Here is a 20,699-nt window from a genome sequence, read left to right on the forward strand (position 1 = left end):
ACACTCCTAAGTAAATGGATGCACCTTGAGACCGTACTCTTAAGTGAAACAAATCAGACGCACATGTGTAAACACTCCATTATTTCTCTGGCGTGATAAACTGCAAGTGTATATAAGCACCAAAATGTATGATGGAGATTGTGAGACAGGAAGAAAATGTTTGAATGGGAAGGGGGACAAGGGGGGAGGGGAAAGGAAGAAAGGAAAAACTAAAAAAAAATGAGAAAAAAAAGAAAGATGGAAACACAGCTTTTGTAAATAAGGAAGCAAAGAGGGCTGAAGGGAGGGGAGGGGTCGCGGAAACGAGAAGCGTCAACGCGTGTCACGCACAGGCACGGACCCCTGCGACGATGCGATCACGTACACCTAAGGTGCACTGACACAACCGTTTTCTGTGAAAAATATTCCCTGTACTGTGGAACTTGGGCTTTATCTTTTAGGCCACAAGTTATAATTTCAGGGTTTCAGGGAGGACCAAATCCTGCACAGAAAGCTCCTCTGGAAACAATCTTGATAAACACAAGAGGGTAATTTATCTGTAGTCCCAGGACAAACTTAATTTGCTTCCCTGAGTGCTCCATGGCTTTTCTGACTGTACAAAAGTTCATAGAACACTCCACATATAAATATGAGTAAAAACTAAGTATTTAATGTTTAAATGAATTTAAAACACCTAACACACTTATAGAGGAATTATACAGTGCATCACTAAATTACACATGACCCGTGTGAAATTCTAGAAGGTGATATTTTTCTTACCTTTCTACCGTAGGGTGACACAAGGGCTGCTCTTCCTGGGGCAGCAAGTATGTTATTCCCACAACGCTGACCACACGCAGACTGAACGGACACACCTGCATTAAACGTCCAATGGAAACTGAATTGAATTTCTCTTCAAGAGCATGTTTCACTGGGGCATTACAGCAATCTCTCTGTAAAATGCTTCTCTATAATACTGTTAGGGTGCTGAGCCATCCTGACATACATTAAATATGACCTACTCAAGTGCAATTTACACATCAAATGTCATAGAAGACAAGCAGCACACTGCTCACGCTGCACATTAACTTAAACGGCCTTACACAGAGACCTTAATACAGTAATAGTAATGTTTCGTATGTATAAATAAAGGTTCTACAACTTCTCCAAGCTCAGCACATACTGAACTTTGTTAAATATTATAAAAGACACAGAAGTTTAAGGAAAATCCTGCAGCAACTAGCTCCTCTTATAAAATGACAGAGAAGTTCTCAGTCTTGAAAATCTGAATGAAACAAATTCAAATTTCACTGTAATGACTGTTTCCTCACTGAGTACATACATATGCTCTGCTGGGATAGCAAAATATTTACACACCTGAATGCAAACAGTGGGCCTCAAGAAATACTTCATCTTTTCCAAGATTTCCTTCTGTAAAAGGTCCCATGCTATCGTCTTCTCCAAGTGCAAGACAAAAGGCAGTCCAAATCTACCACACATAAACACTGTAATCACCTTAAAAGTACAGCAATCCCCTATGGAATCACAACATAATTGGTTTGAGGACAGAATTCAAACAGGAAATTCAATGGTAACTCCACAAAGAGATGATGAAAAGGTCACAAGAACAACTTAGATTTCTAACTAAAAGTGAATGGCTTATATATCAAAATGACTTCTAGGGAGTATAATGCCAGGCTATACGGTAGCAAGGGGAAAGAATTAACAGACAGTGAGGACAGGCTGTAGGAGTGGCCAGGAGCCTGGGACAGTGCGTCAAGCCCACAAGGAGTGAAGCGACACATGAGCAGTTAGGGCTGGAAGGGCCCATCGGCAAGCAGTCATGACCTGGTAGCAGACAATGAAGGCGGCAATAACAAGCAAGTGCCACTGCCAGCCAGTTCCAAGCTCAGAGCCGCCCGGCCTCGGCCAGGGTCCTCTGGGCTAATGAGTCAGGGGCAGCACTGGTTCTCAGTCCCAGCTGCCTACTGAAAGCACCAAAGCAGCATCAAACAAGGTGGTGCTCAACTCCAGCGCACAGGGATTCTAATGAATCACCTGGCATGGGGCTCAAGGACTTTCTTTCCCAAGAGCCCCCGGGGGTCCTAATAGGCAGCTGACATTGAGGACCACTGGTCTACCCTCAACTTTCATACACGCCCTTGTCCCGAGGTGGCGAACCTGTGGCAGGCATCCGCAGCAGGCTGTTTGTATCACTGAAAGCTCTAAAGGTTCGCATCACTGCCATTCACACCTGTATGCTGATCTCTGAATGTGTCCTTCTCTCATGCATCCAGATCTTTGTTCAAGTCACTAAGCATGGACCGCCCCTCCCACCTTCTTTTAGGCTGTCTCCTACTCACCCACATGAAGACCAGATAAAGGTCTCTTTCTCCAGGAAGCGCCCTGTTAGTTTGTCCCCTGTATGGACCACAGCACCAACTACGCTGTGCTGTAACTGCCTGTCTACACCGCTGTCTCCACCAACAGAATGCCTCGTCCGATGGCCGTAACTGTGACTTAGTTATCCTAGCAGCCAGGACGGCCAATCCTACAAAAGTTGACGGTGAATGAAGAATGAATGACAGTGTATCTAACTAACAAGTGAGCTCCGGCTCAGGACGAGGCTGAAGCAGGTGTACTAACATCACCAAGCACCCATTCCTCACAGCCATCCAGGTGTCTTCTCACAGCAGTACTTAACAGGGAGCCCAGCCTCCTGAAGACTACTGCGTGAAACGAGCTCCACGCGACCCAGCTACGTTTTCACAAGGCACTCTCTTCACTCCTTTTCATTAGTATACGCTTGCGGTACACAATGATCACATTCATCGTGGGTACTTGGTCTTGCGTGTCTCACATCCTAATTCCTCTCATTTCCCCCTCACCTCTCCTTCCCTCCATCTCCAGACCCCCTTCCCATCTGCAAAAGACCTGCTCCGCTTCCTACTGACTACCTTTCGTTTTGCCCTTTACGTTATTTATACTCAGGGTTTCTCATGTAAGAGCAGCTATGCAGTACTTAAGTCTGCGAAGACACTGTCATCACTCTCTAAGAGACACAGAGGGGACTCTAGCTACTGCATACAAGTGGGACGAGCGACCCTTCCTCTGTGCCTTAAACACACCTCACGCCTCCCCACCTTGAGGACTGTCCCCTCCACGCAAGACGCTCTCCAGGATGCCTGCACAGCTCTCCCTCCTCCCACCACGGCTCAGAGCAACGACAGCCTCCTCGGGTCGCCTTCCCGAGCTCCCTTTCTAACCAGACCCGCTGGCCGCTCTTCACCGCCATGTCCTCCTTCACTCTACCTTGTGCTACGGTCTTCAACACGGTGACCACTTGTCTCAAGCCGAACGTGTCCCCTTACTTAAATGTGTTTACAACTAGAACGCCAGCTCCAGGAGGGCATACGCCCTGTCTGTCTTGTTCACTGCTGTATTCTCCAGGGTTTAGCACAGTGCCTGACATGCTGTAAAACTAACATTTTTGCTAACAAATATAAATACATGCATCAACACATTTTCTGTTTGTTACCGACCACCCAAGGAACCCATTTCAAAGCAAAATTTTTAAAGATTCAGATGAAGACCACCCTGCGTGCTTTCTCCCTAAATCACTTCTTGTGACCACTCAGGTGACAATATTTCTGCAATGAAATTACTTAAAGAAACATTCTAAATCTCCCCCAATTTATTCTTAGAGAAGGCAGCAGACAGATCTGAGAGACATTTCTAACTCCCCAATTTCTGATTTACAAAGCTGAACGGATAGCGGTGCCATTTGCCAAGACAGGAACTACTAGAGGGCCAGCTTTATAGGGAAAGACGAAGAGTGCACCTTGGGACGTAAGAACGAGGAGCAGTGGGCCGGCTCCAGCTCAGCGGCACAAGCGCCTGCCTGGTAAGTACACACAAGGTCCTGAGTTCGGTTCCCGGTACCAAAAAAAAAAGTATCAAAAGAATGGGGAGCACTGAGGGGCAAGCACCAACCAAGTAAATAAAAACTTTTTTTAAATCTATTACGAAAGTAGCTGGATATAGAGAGCCTGAGCTGAAATACGTATGGAAAGGCCTTCAGAAACAAGATGAGCTTTAAGAACCCTTCTAACTCAGATTCTACTACCCTAATTTTTTTTTTTTTTTGGTACCAGGAATCGAACTCAGGCCCCTGTACATGCCAAGCAGGTGCCTGTGCCGCGGAGCTGTGTTCCCAGCCCTACTACCCTAACTTTATACTCTTTCCCTCCTAACCCACCAAATGAGGTATGGCTATTTAGAAGAGATTAAATAAATTAATTAATTAATATATATGTGAATAAAGTAAGGATTTTTCACCCCTGCTTCTTTGGAACATTTGAAGGCACCTGACCCTCAGTCTCAGCATCTATGGGCAGATAAGTCAGCGTCCTTCACCTCTTCCCTTGCTGCCCAGTGCAGACTCTGTTACACACCAACAGGACAATCTTGTCGCTCCCTGCTCTGGGAGAGGGCTGACCCATTTTCCCTTGCTGTGCTGCTGTCTGTGTGGCAAAAGACAGTCTATGATGATCCAAGCCAAATTTCAAGTGGTTTAGATTGTTGTTCAAGTGAATTCCTGAAAGAGAATAAAGCAGCTTGTTTTATCTCCTCAAAATTCATTTATTCATTACAAGTAAATTCACTCTAAGGAAAAAATAAGAAATTGTCTTTATATAATTTAAACTGCAATCCAAAACAAGAACAAATACTCTACTGTAAGATTACTTATCTAGCCATAAAAGTAATGTTTATCATCTATTACTTCCTTTAAATTAGCCGTTTTTAAAAACTAAAAATCAAAACTCTCCACTTCATTGAATGCCAGACAGTTGAAGATGACCCACCAATAACCCTAAAGTAAGATCCGCCAACCAGCAATGAAATACATTTTTTAAAAATGAAAACAACAGTCAGAATAGTCTACAATGTTCCAATTATAGTTTCCTGTCCCTGGTGATTATTTTTTAAAAAAGATAAAACTGTACTTACTCCAGCCAGAGACATTATGAGAGCACCAACTTTAACAAAACCAATGGAGCTGGATTAATCCACATTAGAGTGAACAAAAATACGTCTGGCAGGCACAGTGGTCTTCACAATACCCCAGGGCAAAGCTCCCCACCAGTAAGAGCTACCCAGCAAATCAGCACCCAGCACAAGGTTCTGCACCTCGTCAACGAACACCTGACTAAATATCTGTTCATTTCTTTAATTCTTTGGAAGTATAGAGCCTAACAAGGTGACAGCTCAACTGGAGAAGAGAAGAAAAATGGCTTATATAAAAGTATTCAGGGCCGGGCATGGTGGTGCATGCCTGTAATCCCAGCACCTGAGAGGCTGAGGCAGGAAGATCACTGTGAGTTCGAGGCCAGTGAGGGTTATGTAAGTGAGTTCAAGGCCAGCCTGCACTACACAGTGAGACCCTGCCTCAAAAACAAACAAAAGTATTCATAGCACAATTCTGGCAGTAACCTAAAAATCCAGCAATACAAGACTTGCTATTAAGATACATCAGCATTATAGCAATTTGAAATTAGAAGTATACAGTTAAAACCAAAATAAATTGCAGATAATTTTTAAAAACACAGAGATACTAAAATAACAAACTGAGTGTCAAGCTACAAGAGGGAAGAAAACTTTTAAGCTGAACTACTAGACAGAAATCACAAAAGGAACAAGAATGGATTTTACTCATAACCGTTTTAAAGTCTGGCACGAGAAGATAAAGATAACAGAAAACCGCATTGGAAACAGCGGCTGCATGTCCCAGGTTCTTGCAGAGGAAGGAGTGGGAAGACCTGTTCTTCCAGAAGAGAGCAGGGTCCCTAAGACAAGACCTTACCTGACTGCCAGAAATCCAGCGCTGTGCTCAGAGCACGACCTGCCTACTACCAGCGGTGTGACCGGGAGCCAGTGACTTGCCCTCTCTAAGTTACAGCTCCCTCGTCTGCAAAGTGAGGGGGAAGTAGCGACCTCTCGTGTGCAAATGCAATACTCACAGGGTCTTCAGATCGGAGGCTGGCGACACTAGGTAAGTGGCACAGCTTCCTAACACAGCCCTTCTCTGGCTAGAATGACAACCTCCGGGCTTCCTACGTGACTATGAATAGAAACGCAGTGTTAACCCTGAACAGCTGGGAGTGAGGAAGGGAGTACTGGGGAACTTTCAGCTGAACAGTCATTGGCTGGGCTCTTGCTGTGTGTTAAGAATTGCTGGGTATAGAAAGATAAGGCAAAAATGATCACATGTGCGGAGAATTCCGGGGTGGTGGGAAAGACAAAGGAGAGAAAAGATCATTTCAACAATCTGTGAGAAAGTGAAGTCAGTAGAAGCTATGAATGGAAGAACAGAAGTAAACAGACCTGGGGACTGAGTGAGAGACAGGGGAGAGCAGAATCTCTGGACAAGGTGATGACGAGAAATGGACAGGATATGGACGGGGACACACACACACACACACACACACACACAGACATGCTGTACCACAATGCAGTTAGAAAATAATTTAAACAAAAACATATGAATGAAAATGTAATGACTGGAAGATTAAAAAGAAAAGCTACTGGGCCAAAGGAAAATCAAAACCAAACCAAATTAAGACTATCTAGAAAACAATAACGTAAATTTGAATAGACCAGACAAAATTGAGTCCTAAACTGGCAATACAGAAAGCTGACCAGTATAATACACAAAACCACAAAAAAGGATCAGAAAATGAAAATAGAGGCTAAAAAGAAAGAGAAACTAAAATAAGGACTTTCAACAAGGCTACCAAGACTATTCCATGAGGAAAGAAGAGTTGTTCAAGCAAATCGAGCTGAGATAACTGAATACATACCTGCAAAGGAACAGAGTGGGGTCCCTAACTCACACCACACAAAAATTAACTCAAAATGTATCAACAACCTAAATATAAGAGCAAGAACTATAAAACTCTCAGAAGAAAACACAAGAGTAAATCTTTATAACCTCTGATTTGCTCACTGATCCTTACGACAGCACAACCATGAGTAATGAAAGAAAAAATTGGCAACTGGATTTCACTAAAATTAAGACCTTCTGTGCAAATGAACTATGAAGAAAGTGAGACAACCCCAGCAGGGAATAGAACCCTTGCAAATCATTTTTCGAAGGGCCAGCACTATGTACACAGGCTTATAGAGAGTTCCTACAACTCTTACAAAATTCAATGAAATTTAAGGTAGGAAAAAAAGTTGAATAGAAAACTCTCCCAACAGGGTATATAAATGGCAAATAAGCACATGAAAATATAGCAACATCATTTATCATGAAAAACGTGACTCAACTAATCTAAAGACGGGCTCCAGCCACCTGTTTTTCTTATTTCTTTAAGCTTCTCAGATGGCTCTGGTTTGCAGTCTAGACTAAGAACAGAGGTCTCATAGCCATTACTAATTACTGGCCGAACTAAAAGTTAACAGTATCGAGACAATGGAAGGAGTCTTAAATTCAATCAGTGATTTCCCAGGGTTGGAGTCTGTCAAGTCTGTCTCAGAAGAGAAGCTCTCAGTCCTCTCCACCGCAGCCCTCTCACTTTCACCTCTGTTGACGCTGATTTTAATCAGAAACCTGTTCTCTCTGCTTCGCGTCTGAACAAACAAGACAGACTTCCCAGCACTACAGCCCAGCAGTGACCGCAGGTCAGCATTTGCTCCTCACTGCGTTCCTATCTTACTGTCTGGGCAGGACGGCCGAACTACTAAGTAAGGAAGATACAGTGGGGAAGTCTGTTAGAAATTCCTTGATTACAAAGTCACTGTCTTCACAGTATAAATATGTGTCTTTTAAATATAATATTGGTTCTAAATAATCTTTTCATATGAAAGGGTACTATATATGTAAAACATGACCTCCTCCTTATAGGCAGAAACTGTCTCATTTATCTTTATGTTTTCAGTACCTTACCCAGTCTAAATATTTTTTTTTTTCTTAGAATTTCCAGCAAAAGTCTTAGCTAGCCTGTCAGGGGCAGCTTTTTCCCTTTAAAAAAACTAGTTTGGAGATTTACCTCTTCCACTGGTTTTCTACCGTAAACTTATGAATACTTTTTCTTCTCTCATGAACTGCTAAGTATAAGGAACACAAATCCCTGTGGCAATGACATAAATACAAAACCAAAACAAAAAAGAAAAAGGAACAGAGTACAAGAATAGTGATTTATTGAGGGTGACAGCAGTACAGAAAAGATCAGCTTTGTTCTGTGTAAATTCAGCTAGGGTATATTTAAAAGGTATTTATAATAGTCTTCAAGAGTAAAATATAAGGAACAGAGGAGAGATATTAAAGCACACACACACACAACTAGAAACTAAAAATGGCTTAAAGAAAACCAGCACAAGTAGGGAGAGAAAAACTTGGTGAAGTAAGGCCTCTATGAAATATCACAGATCATCACACAGCTGGCAGTGGAGGGGTTAGCTATGCAATAAAGAGGACTCAGACGTGGAGTTCATATAGATCATTAATAGTAAGAGAAGCGGAGGTCTTACTAAAAGCAAGAAAAACAAGCGTCAGACAGAAGACAATGAAAATCCAAACAGACACTACTGTGTGCGCTTGACCACAAATAAAACAGACTTGTATCATCGTAGAATATCTAAAAGGGCAGACGACTGCCAGGCCTGCACACTCAGGTGGTATTATGAAAACAGGTGCCCATTTACCTCTTTGACTGAGAATTCCTTCAGGCCGAAATATTTCTGGAGTCTCAAAGGCAAAAATGCAATCACTTTCATGGACGGTTTCCAGGTCGTCTGTGTCACAAAATGAACGATGGAACCCATCATAGTACATTTCTGTTAATACAATCTAAAAAGTGGGAAAATGTAAACGGTTGGGACACTGGGCGTTAAATACGAAATGATCTCTAATTCTACTATGAACTTCTCCACACTGTCAGAACTTAGCAGTGCATTTGCCTCTAAGATGAGAGAATCTTTGTTTTTTGTTTTTTTCTTGTTTTGGGGACAGGGTCTCACTATGTAGTGCAGTCTGACCTTGAACTCACTTATGTAGCCCAAGCTGGGCTCAAACTCATGGCAATCCTCCTGCTTCAGCCTCCTGAGTGCTGGGATTACAGGCGTGCGCCACCAAGCCTGGCTACTGAGAGAATCTTAGAAGCACAACATCCTCTGTAACTGTCTATCAACACACTCTGATTTCAGAATTCTATGGCACTAAATCCAAAGTTCCTTTAAGTTTTGCTGCAGAAGACAAGCAGGAGATTATAAATTTTAGCCTCTTGTTTCACAAGGGAAGAGAGGTGGAAAGACCTGCTGGGCTCCACCACTGTTCAGCATCTACCTGTGACTCTGAGACTTTTCCCTCATCATTGAATTTCCCACTTTTTAGGTTAAAAGTGTCAAATAACCACTGATATTTGTATTGGAAAAAAATGAAACATATTCAAACATCCAATAACGGAAATTAGTTAAATGTAGTGCAGCCCTACTAGAATTTCAAAGCTACTAAAAAGAATAAACTACCGGGGCTGGGGATATAGCTCAGTGGCATAAGCGCCTGCCTGGCAAGCGTAAGGTCATGAGTTCGATCCCCAGTACCAAAAAAAAAAAAAAGAATAAACTACATACATTTGCACTGACAAGGAAAGAACTAAGTAACTAAAAACAAAGGCAAAGAAAAGTTGTAAATAAATCTATTTTTATAAAAGTGTATACACACCAAAACATCTAAATGAATACGACATGACAAAGTAGTAAAGTTAGTAAACTTTAATGCCGAGATAACTAGTATTAAATCCTTTCAGTTTCTAGATTGTATTTCTGAAGTGGTTAAGTATTTCACAATGGAACAGACACCAAAAAATGGGGAGAGAGACAATGGAGACAGCTGGGATCGGCATGACACGCTCAGCAGCACGGCCTGGAGAAAGGCGCCAGACTGAGCTTGCAGAGGTCCCAGCCCCAGCCTGCCCGCGACCATGAGCAAGGTGCAGGGTTTCTCCGGGCCTTCCTCAGACAGCGTGGGGGCACTACACGGGACCCCTGGGATGCTCCCTACCAGCACTAACTTCCTAGGAGCGCTCAACTCTAGGAGGTAAAGGGCCGATGGCCCCAGGAGAAATGTCCCTGGCACGTTTCCTCCTAATGAATTTAAGGGCCAGGCTGCTTTTCTGCCGGTAAACATGTAAATATAATTGTCCAGCAGACTGAGGTCAACAGCAAACTTGAGATTATTTCACCCATTTAAACCACATGTAATGTGGTTCACGCATTGAAGCTTTAAAGACGAAACCAGCTTTGCCTCAGACCCCAGTCCCTCCGCGTCTTTCCACTCACCCTGGAGGGGAAAAAAACAACAAATGCTCCAGAGTGAGGAAGAGGCCGGCGGAGCACAAGCATTTTATCACCACGGCGACACGAGGCGTGTCACCCAGGGGCAGCACTGCTGGTCACACTGTCTCACTGCGGCAAGTCCCAAACGAGGCAGAGAAGCCACGTGCAGCTCCGGCACCACTCAGACGGCCGCACAGCGGCTCCCAGAAGCCGCCCCGCCCAGCCACGCGGTCCTCTTCCCTTGGTAAATCTTAAATAAGGAATGTTTCCCAAATAAAAGCATAATAGTGAGCTGAGTCAGACTGTATCAAAAAATGTATTAAATCACAGATAGGCCAAAGGTAGTTTTGGCCAATTAAAAAAAAACTACTTACCAAAGAAGTACCCTAAAAAAGGACACAACTTTTCCTCACCTAGACTAGGTGAGGGACTGAAAATGCAGCAGGGTGGGGTGCACCGCTCAGCGGTGCCGTGCAGTGGCGCAGCCTTGCCTGGGCTGCACGGGCCAGAGTTGCAGCCCAGCACAGCGGGGCAGGAGGACCACACACCGAGCACGTGCTGCGTGCAGAGCGCAGAGTAGGCGCCGTGGCTGTCGCTAGCACCGCAACGGGAAGCGGTACTCTAGCGCCACTGCCTGAGCTTTCTAAGCTACCAAACACCACAGAGGCAGGACACTCTTTCCGCGGGCCACCGAGCCACCGGTGAGATGATTTAAGCATGGCTGAGTCATTGTACTTGGTAAATAAAGCGACAAGAAGATCTTGGCAAAGCCCGGCTTTTCTTTCATAGGGATGGGAAAGGACATTTTATATATAATATACACTTTATATATACATATAAACATGCATATATAGATACTAATATAAAAAGTTAAATTAAACGTAACTAGTTTTTCTATAATTTTACTCTTTCGGGCCTTGACTTCTTTCCCTCAATGCTAGATACAACTGGTCTAAATTTCTATCTAGCCACTTCTGGCAAAGAACTGTACAACTTCCAGAGAGGCAGAAATGCTTTGTGGCTCGTATCTACTCAGTCTCAGCGGGGTTATTACCTGGTCGGTGGGGATCTTTGTTTCCAGAGACACTGCTTCCCGAAGTCTGGCGACAGTCCCAGACAGAGGCACGGCCACACCGATCCTCATGCAGTGGGAACACTTCCCTTGATACACTACAGTGACATAGAGAGGCCTGTACAGATCAAAGTCAGATCTTCTTATTAGTCACTTATTTTAACTAAAGTACAAAAGAAGTAAAACCAGCCTGATCTAAATCAACTGAAACTAAGCCACACCTTTGCTGGAAGCTAAATGGAAAACGTTCATTAGGACCTAACCAACATTATGCAATATAACGACATCGTTGGACAGAAACAAACATGGTTCTGTCCTTTGTATTTTCTTTAAAATGGAATAACTCCTGGAAATTTTGAGAAACAGTTCAAAATAAAGCAACTCATTAAAAATATAATGCAAGGTCTCCAGAAAACCTTGAAGTCACTCAACAACCCTCACTCTTCCCCAGACTGCCAGCGGATAGCCAGCCGAACCAGACTACGGCTCAGGCTTCCTCGTTTCCCGCGCCCATTCAGCCTGCAAACTCAGACAGACATTTCTCAGGGTTCCACAGAGCCTGGACTCACTTGTCAGAATAAGTAAGGCCTTATAAGAGCTTGCAAAGGAAAAGCACACTATCAGAACGTACTTCTTAACTAAATTTTACTACATCTGTTCTTACCTTGTGTGGGGTAAAGGAATAGGCAAAGAAATGCAGAGGAAAGGGTCGAAAGTGTTGCTCTGTTTCTGACAGTGAGGACACGTCAAAGAAGATCTTTTAAAACAAAAATGTAAAACACAGTAAGATCACCTGGAACCATGCCAAGCAGACAAAATACAAGAGAATATTTGATTTGCTCGTACCGGTACTGGGCTTGAAAAAGTTCTTGTACAAAAGTGCTACACACAGGAAAAGATGGTCCCTCGGGCATCGTATCAGTCTCAGACGGAGGCTTAAAAAAGAAAAAGAACTCACACACTAGCAGCACAGCACCACCTCTTAACTGACAGTGAGCGTAAAGAGTCACGGCACCCTTGCCTTCACCTCAGACGCTTTGGCAACGGGCACTGCTACCGGAACCAGAGCACAGCAGACGGCACATGGGTCACGTGGACTCGCCTCCTTGTCTCACGCAGACTCTGCTGCTAACCAGGTCACCCACCTCCACCCCGTTCGGGGACCGTGCCGCTCTCCTTCCCCAGGACGGCCCAATCTCGCTCCCACTCTCAAAGCCCCTCTCCCAGTCTCTTCAAGGAAACAACCCCAACCACTTCAAAAATAGCAGTTCTTCCCACACCTAGATTCTCCCGCACTAGGAGCTGTGCTGACTTTCGCTCCGATGTTGAATTATGCTCTCCTTCACGTGTTATGTAACCTCCTCGTGCCCCTCCACCTAACGACTAGCTAGGAGGGCAGCGAGCACACGCAGAGAGCACTGTGCAGGACAGCAGGACCCAGAGACAAGCACGACACAGTGTCTGGCCATGAGGGTGTCCCAACCTGATCCGAAAAGTCATCTGACAGAACAGTGTTCGGGCACAGAAGGTCTTGAATGAGAATAACAACTCACCAAAACTAGAAATTTAGAACTTGAAGCGGAGCAGAATTACCAAAACTTTGAAAGTTGTATAGGAGAGTAACTCAATTTCTCCTTCATATAAATTACTTTACTCATCACATTAAGGCCAATTATAAAACCTGAGTGTGACCTATCATGCTCTCAGTCAGAGCATGCCGAAGGTTCGGTTTTCATGCTTAAACCCCGTGCGAACTGCGGAGCTGCGCACACCTCCCCTTTCGATGGCACAGCAGTTCTAGTGATCTGTGAGGCGTGTGTCTTACTGGGAGAGAAAGCCAGAGCTTCCCTCCCACTAGACTGCGACTTCCGTGGGGTCAGCGTCCCTCATACTCCAGCTCGCTGGTCCAGCAGGTACCAAAGCGAACTACCCCTTCCTGTAGCCATTTGATTTTATACCTGCCCAGAGCTTAGCGAGTTTCGTTCTATTAACTAAACGCAACAAGTCCTCAGCAGAGGTTTGGGAGAAGACGCTCCACTCTCTTCTTTCGCTCACCGATGCTCACTCCTGACGAGCCCAGGGGCATGCATATCCTCACCTTCAGAGGAGGCTGGCCGCTCTGCTTTACAGCATGATTAAGATCTTCATGAACTCGGTCCAAAAGCCACAGCAGAAACTCCTGGGCGTCGTGCTGGGAATTTCCCCGATACTGCAGCGCGTTCTTTGACACAATACTCTGTGCAGGTAAATAAATCAGCACAAGTAGTTGTGAGTTTCTGGCTTTGAAAATAAACTATTTACCATAATCCCAAAGGAAGAATGCAAGCCAGGTGTGGTGGCACGTACACCTGTGATCCCAGCACTCGGGAGGCTGAGGCAGGAGGATCCTTCTGAGTTCAAGACCAGCCTGGGCTACAAAGTGAGCTCAAGGCCAACCTGAACTGCATAGCCAGACCCTGTCTCAAAAAGACAAAAATAAAATAAAATAAAAATTAAAAAAAAAAGAATGTAAGATCTCAAGGGAGAGAACTTCACTGCAGACAAGCAATAGGAAAGCAGATACTCATATAAAAACTTCACCCCCAGAAACACATACTAAAAACCTTAAAATCCACTTATCCAGCAATTCTACCTTCAGGACTATATTAAAAGGAAACCATGGAAACCACATGCCAAGACTTCAAAGAAGACGTTCATTAGAATTTAGAATAGCAAGATTAGCAGTAACTTGAACGTCCTAAAATGGGAAGTGGTTAAATCATGGTACAACTGTGTGATATCACCACTCTGAGCAATGCATCCATATGAACGTGGAAAAAGGTTACGAGAAGTGTGAAAGGCAACGTGCGTACGCTTGTGGAAAACTGTGTATCATTCACATAACTACAGAAAAGAAAAAGTTGTAAAATGCCGTATTCGATATTAAGTTTTACCCCTGGGTGTCAGGGATGCTTTTCTTTTTTCTTCTTTCATTTCATGTTTTCTAAGTTAGAATTTCTACAGGGAATATACACGAGTACTTACATAAGAAATCAGTTTAAAAGTTGTTTCAAACTTTACATTAACATTTACTTAAACTGATTCTGCTAAAATGCTAAACTTTTCAAGATTCATCACTCATTCAACAAAGATTTAGTAAGTGCCAAAGGTCCTAGCAGACTAATGGAGGAGGGGGAAACAATCAGAGTTTCAAAGCAGAGCAGGGTGGGTAGATGGTGGCGGGAGTCAAGCCTCACAGCGAGAGGGAAACGTATAGATCAGAAAGGGGAAGGGTTAGACTGAACCACAGATGTCAGCACGATCTCACATCCAGCTTAACGTAATAAAGATAGACAAATAATTACTTTTATATATCCTTGGGCTTACAGGCATGTACATTTCTAGCTCTGTCGACTGAAAGACACAGAGGCATGTAAGTGACGATACCTTCATAACAACTTACACATCCAGCACACAGACTTTGGCTTCTAATACCTTTTTCCAATTAAAAAAAAAAAAAATACCAACCACAGCTCTTTGGAGAAATGGCTGATTCTAAGGCTGAGGGAAAAATGGCTGATTCTAGGGCTGAGACAGTCAGAGGAGACAACGTGGAAAAGCTCCCAATGGCCAAAGGCGGAATAATTTGAGCAACAAGATAAATAATAAAATATTAGATAATAATCCAAAGTAGAAAATAAAGTACTCTACATTGATATAACTAAGTGACTGAATGAATAAATGAAGAAGGCACCAATCTTTTTTACAGAGAAATTGTACGAAACCGATGTTGACAATGCTCCCATCCCAAAGGTAGTTTACTGCCCCGAACGCCAGGCTTTGTCCCAAAGACTGAAGAATGACAAGAGCAGAAAGTAACTACACAAGAACTCTGCCTGACGCTGCCTCGGGCAGCTGACTGAGGCTAACAGCACCAACAGTAGGTCATGCTGCTCCCCTTGACCTGATATGAGGAGGACACTTCGCCTCTGTGGTCTTCCTCCCAGCCTACCGCCTCACCCCTAGGCATAGGAAAATCAGAGACAAAACCCAAGCTGAGGGATATTCCACCAAACAAACAAATAAACAACAACAAAAAAAACCCTACCTGGTGCTTCTCTAATTCCTGGGGGGCGGGGCGGGGGCGGGTGGAAGGCCACGGGAGAATGTGAAATCCCAGTGAGGTGTAAAACGTAGTCAGTAGTAACGTGCCAATATTAGTGTACTGGCTGTATCAGTTATACCGTGGTGACATGACATGTTAACAAGGAAACGAGGCATGGACTTTACGGGAACTCCCCGTGCTACCGTGGCCAACTATTCTGTGAATCTAAAACTACACTAAAATCAATATATATCTATAAACATTTTATGTAAACACGGCAGTTGTAGGGTGCACGTAGGGGGTCATGGGAGTGGAACACAGGCTAGCTAAGAAGGACAGAGGGGATGTCAGGGTAGAGGCAGGGACCTACCCTGCAGAGGCAAGGTAGGAACATGTCCAGCACACAAGGGCATAAGAAAGTATGGCGCCTCTGAGGAAGATCAAGAAATTCAACAGGCCTGAAATTCCAAGTCTCTGAGGCACGCATTGTAAGAGGAGAGGAAAGAGATAGGGGCCAGCATGGGAAGATTTCAAAGGCCACCCAAAGATGGTGGGGGGAGGGCAATAAATACAAGTGAACTGATTAAGATGATGCTCAGGCGCGTAGGGCTCAGGATTCAAATCCTACTCCAAAATGAAAAGGATATGATTCACTGGCTGTTAGCGGAGAGGCGTGGAAACACTTGAAACACTTCCCACGTAAATGAAACATAATGAGCACGCGGAGTTTAGCTGTACTGTACTTGGAAGGGGACAACGCAAAATGGGAGAGTGATTAGGAAACAAAATAATGAAGCAAGGAAGGACAGAGGCTAAGCTAAAGTAGTGAACGCAGATTTAGGAGTCTAAGCAGTAGAGTCAATAGAATTTGTGACCCAGTGAAAGTAGAAAACAAGGAGGCAGACACAGTGTCCCCTAGGCGTCTTCTCTGGATGAGGAACAACTGCTGGCACCATGTATTAAGACAAAACGAAAAGGACAAAGTCTGAGAGGGAAGGTAAGAGTTCCCTTTCAAATCCCCTGGACTAAAACTTCTGTGGAAGCCCCAAGTGGAGGACCCAGTAGACAACAGAAGTACAGACTGGGGCTCAGTAAGAGCTGCACTGAAGACAAACGACTGGGGGTCAGCAGAGGGGTGGGAGTTGAAACCATAAATATGCCTGAGACTGCCCACACACAATTCGAGAGAGACCGCACTACAGGACAGAATCCAAAGATCACCCGTCTTGAGGAGGCACATCGAAGGCCTCAAAGGAGATCAGGAAAAAGCCATCGAAGACGTGGCAAGAAAATCTGGAAAATACAGTCCCAAGAGTGACGTGAAGAGTGTTTCAAAGGAGAGGACGACCAACAGTGTTAAAGCAAAAGAACGGTACAGCAGGCCAAAGAAAGACAACTTCTGCTCTCTAGCCAAGTAAGATTGTGCTCACAGGGATGAAAGGAACAGTTCGGCCATTCAGCTGTGAAGAGCTATCACAGCTTGACAGTGGCTTAGACGTGAATAACAAAAACCTGATTTCTAACACATCCCAAGATTCAGATGTGGGGACAGGGAGAAAATCCAAGGGTTCCGAGAGAGAAGGCTGGAGAGATGTGCTAATGGAATACAGTGAACAAGGGCAGGAAGGACCCTGGCAGCAAGCGAAGTTTCATAACTTCGTGCATGAACTTAATTCTTTCCACGATTTGGTTCCAGGACTCTTCGATGACCAGAACCGTGGAAAGGACTGAGCTTGTGATGCTGTCTCAGAAAGAGGCACACAGAGGACAGGTACGGTGTGTGAAAGGCTGCACACACACCAGACTTCTCTCAGAGGTCAAACGCCACCTCATTACTAAACCAAGTATCTTCTTTCTCAGTCTTCTGCGATCCTCCTGCAGCGTCTCACATACTTGACATCTCTCTCCATTTGGAAATGTGCTGCCTTGTGGCTTCATTGACGAAAATCAAAACTGAAGCCGCTGATATGAGCAGTGGAAGAATCTAAACTGTAGAAGAAAGCACTGGCTCATTTTTTAAAAAGGATCAATAAAAAAAGCAATGGTACGAGCAAGGAAACCTGTGGCTGACCCAGGATGGAAGAAACACAGATGGCTGGTGACACTGGACTGATGCAGCTAGAAAGAAAGCCCGTGACAGCAAGGTTGGCCATGTCTTGCCACTTCTGGATTCGGTAATGGGATCGGAACAGAGGAGGACACCGGTAGACTTCCGAGTTTTGAGCAAATTAAGTTGGAGGAACGTCCATGATCCCAGGTGAAGTTAATTCTGGTGCTTAGGAAAGAGATTTCTATGGGAACTTTAAATCAAAAAGGTTTATATCACCTAAGCACAGAGACAACCCAGGGGACATCAAGTGAGGCAGCCAGGACAAAATCTTGAAAAACACTGAAACAGGTCACAGAAGGGGAAAAATTCATGAAGGAAGTAAGAGGCTGCATCCCGGAGAGCACAGCCTCATGCAGCTGAGGAGACAGAAGCAACAAGGAAAACTACCGCAGAAGGGACAAGCCACCCGGGCGCTGGGACCAGTCCTCTAGAATCGCAGAGCAAGAGGTCGCGTGCCTGCATGGTCTCAGTGGACCAGAACAGTGATCGGAAAGGATTAAAAGAGAGAAGCAATAAGGAAACTGAACGACTGCTAAACTATTCTTCGTGTAGACGTGGAGTTTTACAAGAACAGAGGAAAGATGCTGTGTCCTGGGCAGAGGATGCACATGCTGAGAGAAGAAGCTGACTTTCTGAAAGCAGAGACCTGAAGACAGACTAGGGATTCAAAAGAGAAAGAAAAATTGGTCTTAAACAGAAAGTAGGAGGGCTGGGCATGGTGGCACAGGCCTGTAATTCCAGCACTTGGGAGACTGAGGCAGGAGGATCACCCCGAGTTTGAGGCCAGCCTGGGCTACACAGTAAGTTCAAGCCCAGCCTGAACTGCATAGTAAAACCCTGTCTCAAAAAGGGGGGGAAAAAAAAGAAAAGAAAGTTGGGGAGAGAGAGACAAGGAGGGAAGGATAGTCCTCAACTCAGATAAGCTAAACTATAGGCAGGAAGGCAGGGAACCTGTCTTCTTGCGTTTGTCTTGTACAGTCTGCTTTGTGGAGGGAGCAGAGGTCAGCTGTCCAGAGGAAGTCGGAGGTACAGCAGGGACAAGGACAAGTCTCGTGGCCTGCAGCTGGCACACATGAACTGCCAGAACCTAACCAACTTATGTGCTCAATCCTGCCTTATTTCTTCTGATGGGGGAAGAAAGTTACCAGCCTAAATAGGTATCTGAACAAACAAAGCTAAACTGAAATCAAATTCATTACACATATGCATCAAAGCAGACACTACGTACAGCATCCATTCACGCTTCAGGGTTGAGTCAATACTCAATTCTTCATCGGGACGGCACTAAGTTTATTTACGTTCACCACTATCACTTCAAGGCAGCCGGAACTGTTCACCACTTGCTACATAAGAAGGTCCTGGGCTAAGGCTGCTCGACAAGATTTCTGCTGGGCGTGACTAAACAGGCAGCAGTACTTACAAACCCTCTCTAACTAGGACAAAAAGCACGCTGGGTCAACCCTCCCCTAACTCACCACATCACACACTGGAGGGTTTAAGAAAATCTCAGCACTCATGCGAAAACATGAAAGCTCCTCTTTCTGCCTCTTCAGGCCCCTCACAGCGATCACCTCTTCCCACTATGAATTCTCACAGCACCATCGTACCTCTGCCCCAGACCAAATGAAACAGAAGAATCTAACAGCCATTCCTCACTGGACGTCACAAAGAAAGAAAAAGAGAAAGAAAAAGAAGGAGTGGCAGTTAGCAAACCTGAGTTCAAGCCCAAGCTCTGCGAGCAGCAACTGGTTTCAGGAGGCAGCTCACTGAACCTGGGATCCCTGATTCACCGAATGAGCGGATGGGACCCCGAGCCTCCCACGCCTTCCCCCAGGCGCTATCATTTTCAATACTAAATCTTAGTTTGAGGTCCTCAAAACAATCACTGTATTTTTGTATTTCTTTGAAGCTGATTATCATTGCGATCCACAAACAGTAACGCTGTTATCATTCAAGCAGTCAAGCGCTGAAATTACTCAAATGTGCTGTTCTATAAAAACTGCAGTATGAACGCTCTGAACATTAACCTGACGTACCAGTGTCTGTTTTATAGTTGGGTACAACGTCTCCAACTGAACAGTACTAAACGGAGTCTACTGGTTTACCTCCTCATATAAATAAGGCTGATGAGAGCTCCAGTCTTCCCGTGTGGATGCTCTTTAGCATATACTTACCAGTTAGTAAAAGTCAAAAACCCTGCAGGGTTATTAAGTTTTATAAAATTTCTCTTTATCCTTCAAACAGAAGACATTTTATTTTTTCCCTTTGAAGAAAAAAAAAAAAAACATGCATTGGAAACACGGCTCAGGAAAGAAAAGGAGTGAGGTCTACCCAGCTGGAGCTGTGTGATCAGTCACACAGTGCTTTTCCTACAGAGCCCCGGCGAGGAGGCAGTACCATCCTGAGCGCCAGGGAAAAGACGCTGACCATTGTACAACATCCTTCACCGGACCCCAGGAAGATGGCAAGCCATGGTCACGGCCGTCTACTCCCACAGGGAATGCAAGTAGATTTTATGTTTACACTTGAATCCCATCTCTTAGATATCTCATTATAGACATCCCAACGTCCAGAACTTCAGAAATGCAAAACACTTCTGGTCCCAAGCACTTCAGACAAGGTATGTTCAACCTGCATCTGCAATCTGAGAGAAAGAAGCAAATGAAATGTGAACTAGGTTTGCAGACGGCATCTGAAGGTGAAATCTGGCTTCTGGACTGCCACTGGAAAGAATGATACGCACTATCCTGAGAAACTTGCATCTTCTCAGTCTCCCAGATTTCCTCCTACTAAGTTAACGATGAATAACTACAATTTAAGGAATGAAATTTTTACAAATGGATAAATACTATAAAAACAGGCTTGATCCATGAAAAAGTAGCAAGAGTAAGGCATCCAAGCAGTAACACGTCATTACCAGGTCTAGAACGCCACGACGGCCAGCGGGGCTCCCTGTGCCCGCCATCCACCGCTCCTCCTCCTCCTCACCTCTGCTGGGGAACCCTTTTAGCCTAACAGCACTAATTGGGCTGAGAGGCTCTACAGCAACCAACCACGACAAGAGGCTGCAGAAAGCAACTCAAGGTCTCAATCTTTACACCTCCTGTCCCTGTGGA

At 44.5% G+C, this 20,699-nt stretch overlaps 1 protein-coding gene across 2 annotated transcripts in view; it reads right to left on the minus strand.

The window, feature by feature from the left end:
- Positions 1 to 20,699, minus strand: part of Usp31 (ubiquitin specific peptidase 31) — a 61,255-nt gene that overhangs the window by 25,306 nt on the left and 15,250 nt on the right. For both annotated transcript variants that reach the window (XM_013504873.1, XM_013504872.1), the window contains exons 2-9: positions 13,488 to 13,625; positions 12,236 to 12,324; positions 12,054 to 12,146; positions 11,372 to 11,507; positions 8,686 to 8,830; positions 4,396 to 4,576; positions 1,357 to 1,468; positions 760 to 854 (exon numbers count right to left, since the gene is read on the minus strand). In XM_013504873.1, the coding sequence (XP_013360327.1) occupies positions 760 to 854; positions 1,357 to 1,468; positions 4,396 to 4,576; positions 8,686 to 8,830; positions 11,372 to 11,507; positions 12,054 to 12,146; positions 12,236 to 12,324; positions 13,488 to 13,625 (989 nt within the window). The remainder of the gene's footprint in view (positions 1 to 759; positions 855 to 1,356; positions 1,469 to 4,395; positions 4,577 to 8,685; positions 8,831 to 11,371; positions 11,508 to 12,053; positions 12,147 to 12,235; positions 12,325 to 13,487; positions 13,626 to 20,699) is intronic.

Source organism: Chinchilla lanigera, unplaced genomic scaffold (assembly GCF_000276665.1).
Source record: "Chinchilla lanigera isolate Chin_1 unplaced genomic scaffold, ChiLan1.0 scaffold00092, whole genome shotgun sequence".
Lineage (NCBI taxonomy): Eukaryota > Metazoa > Chordata > Mammalia > Rodentia > Chinchillidae > Chinchilla > Chinchilla lanigera.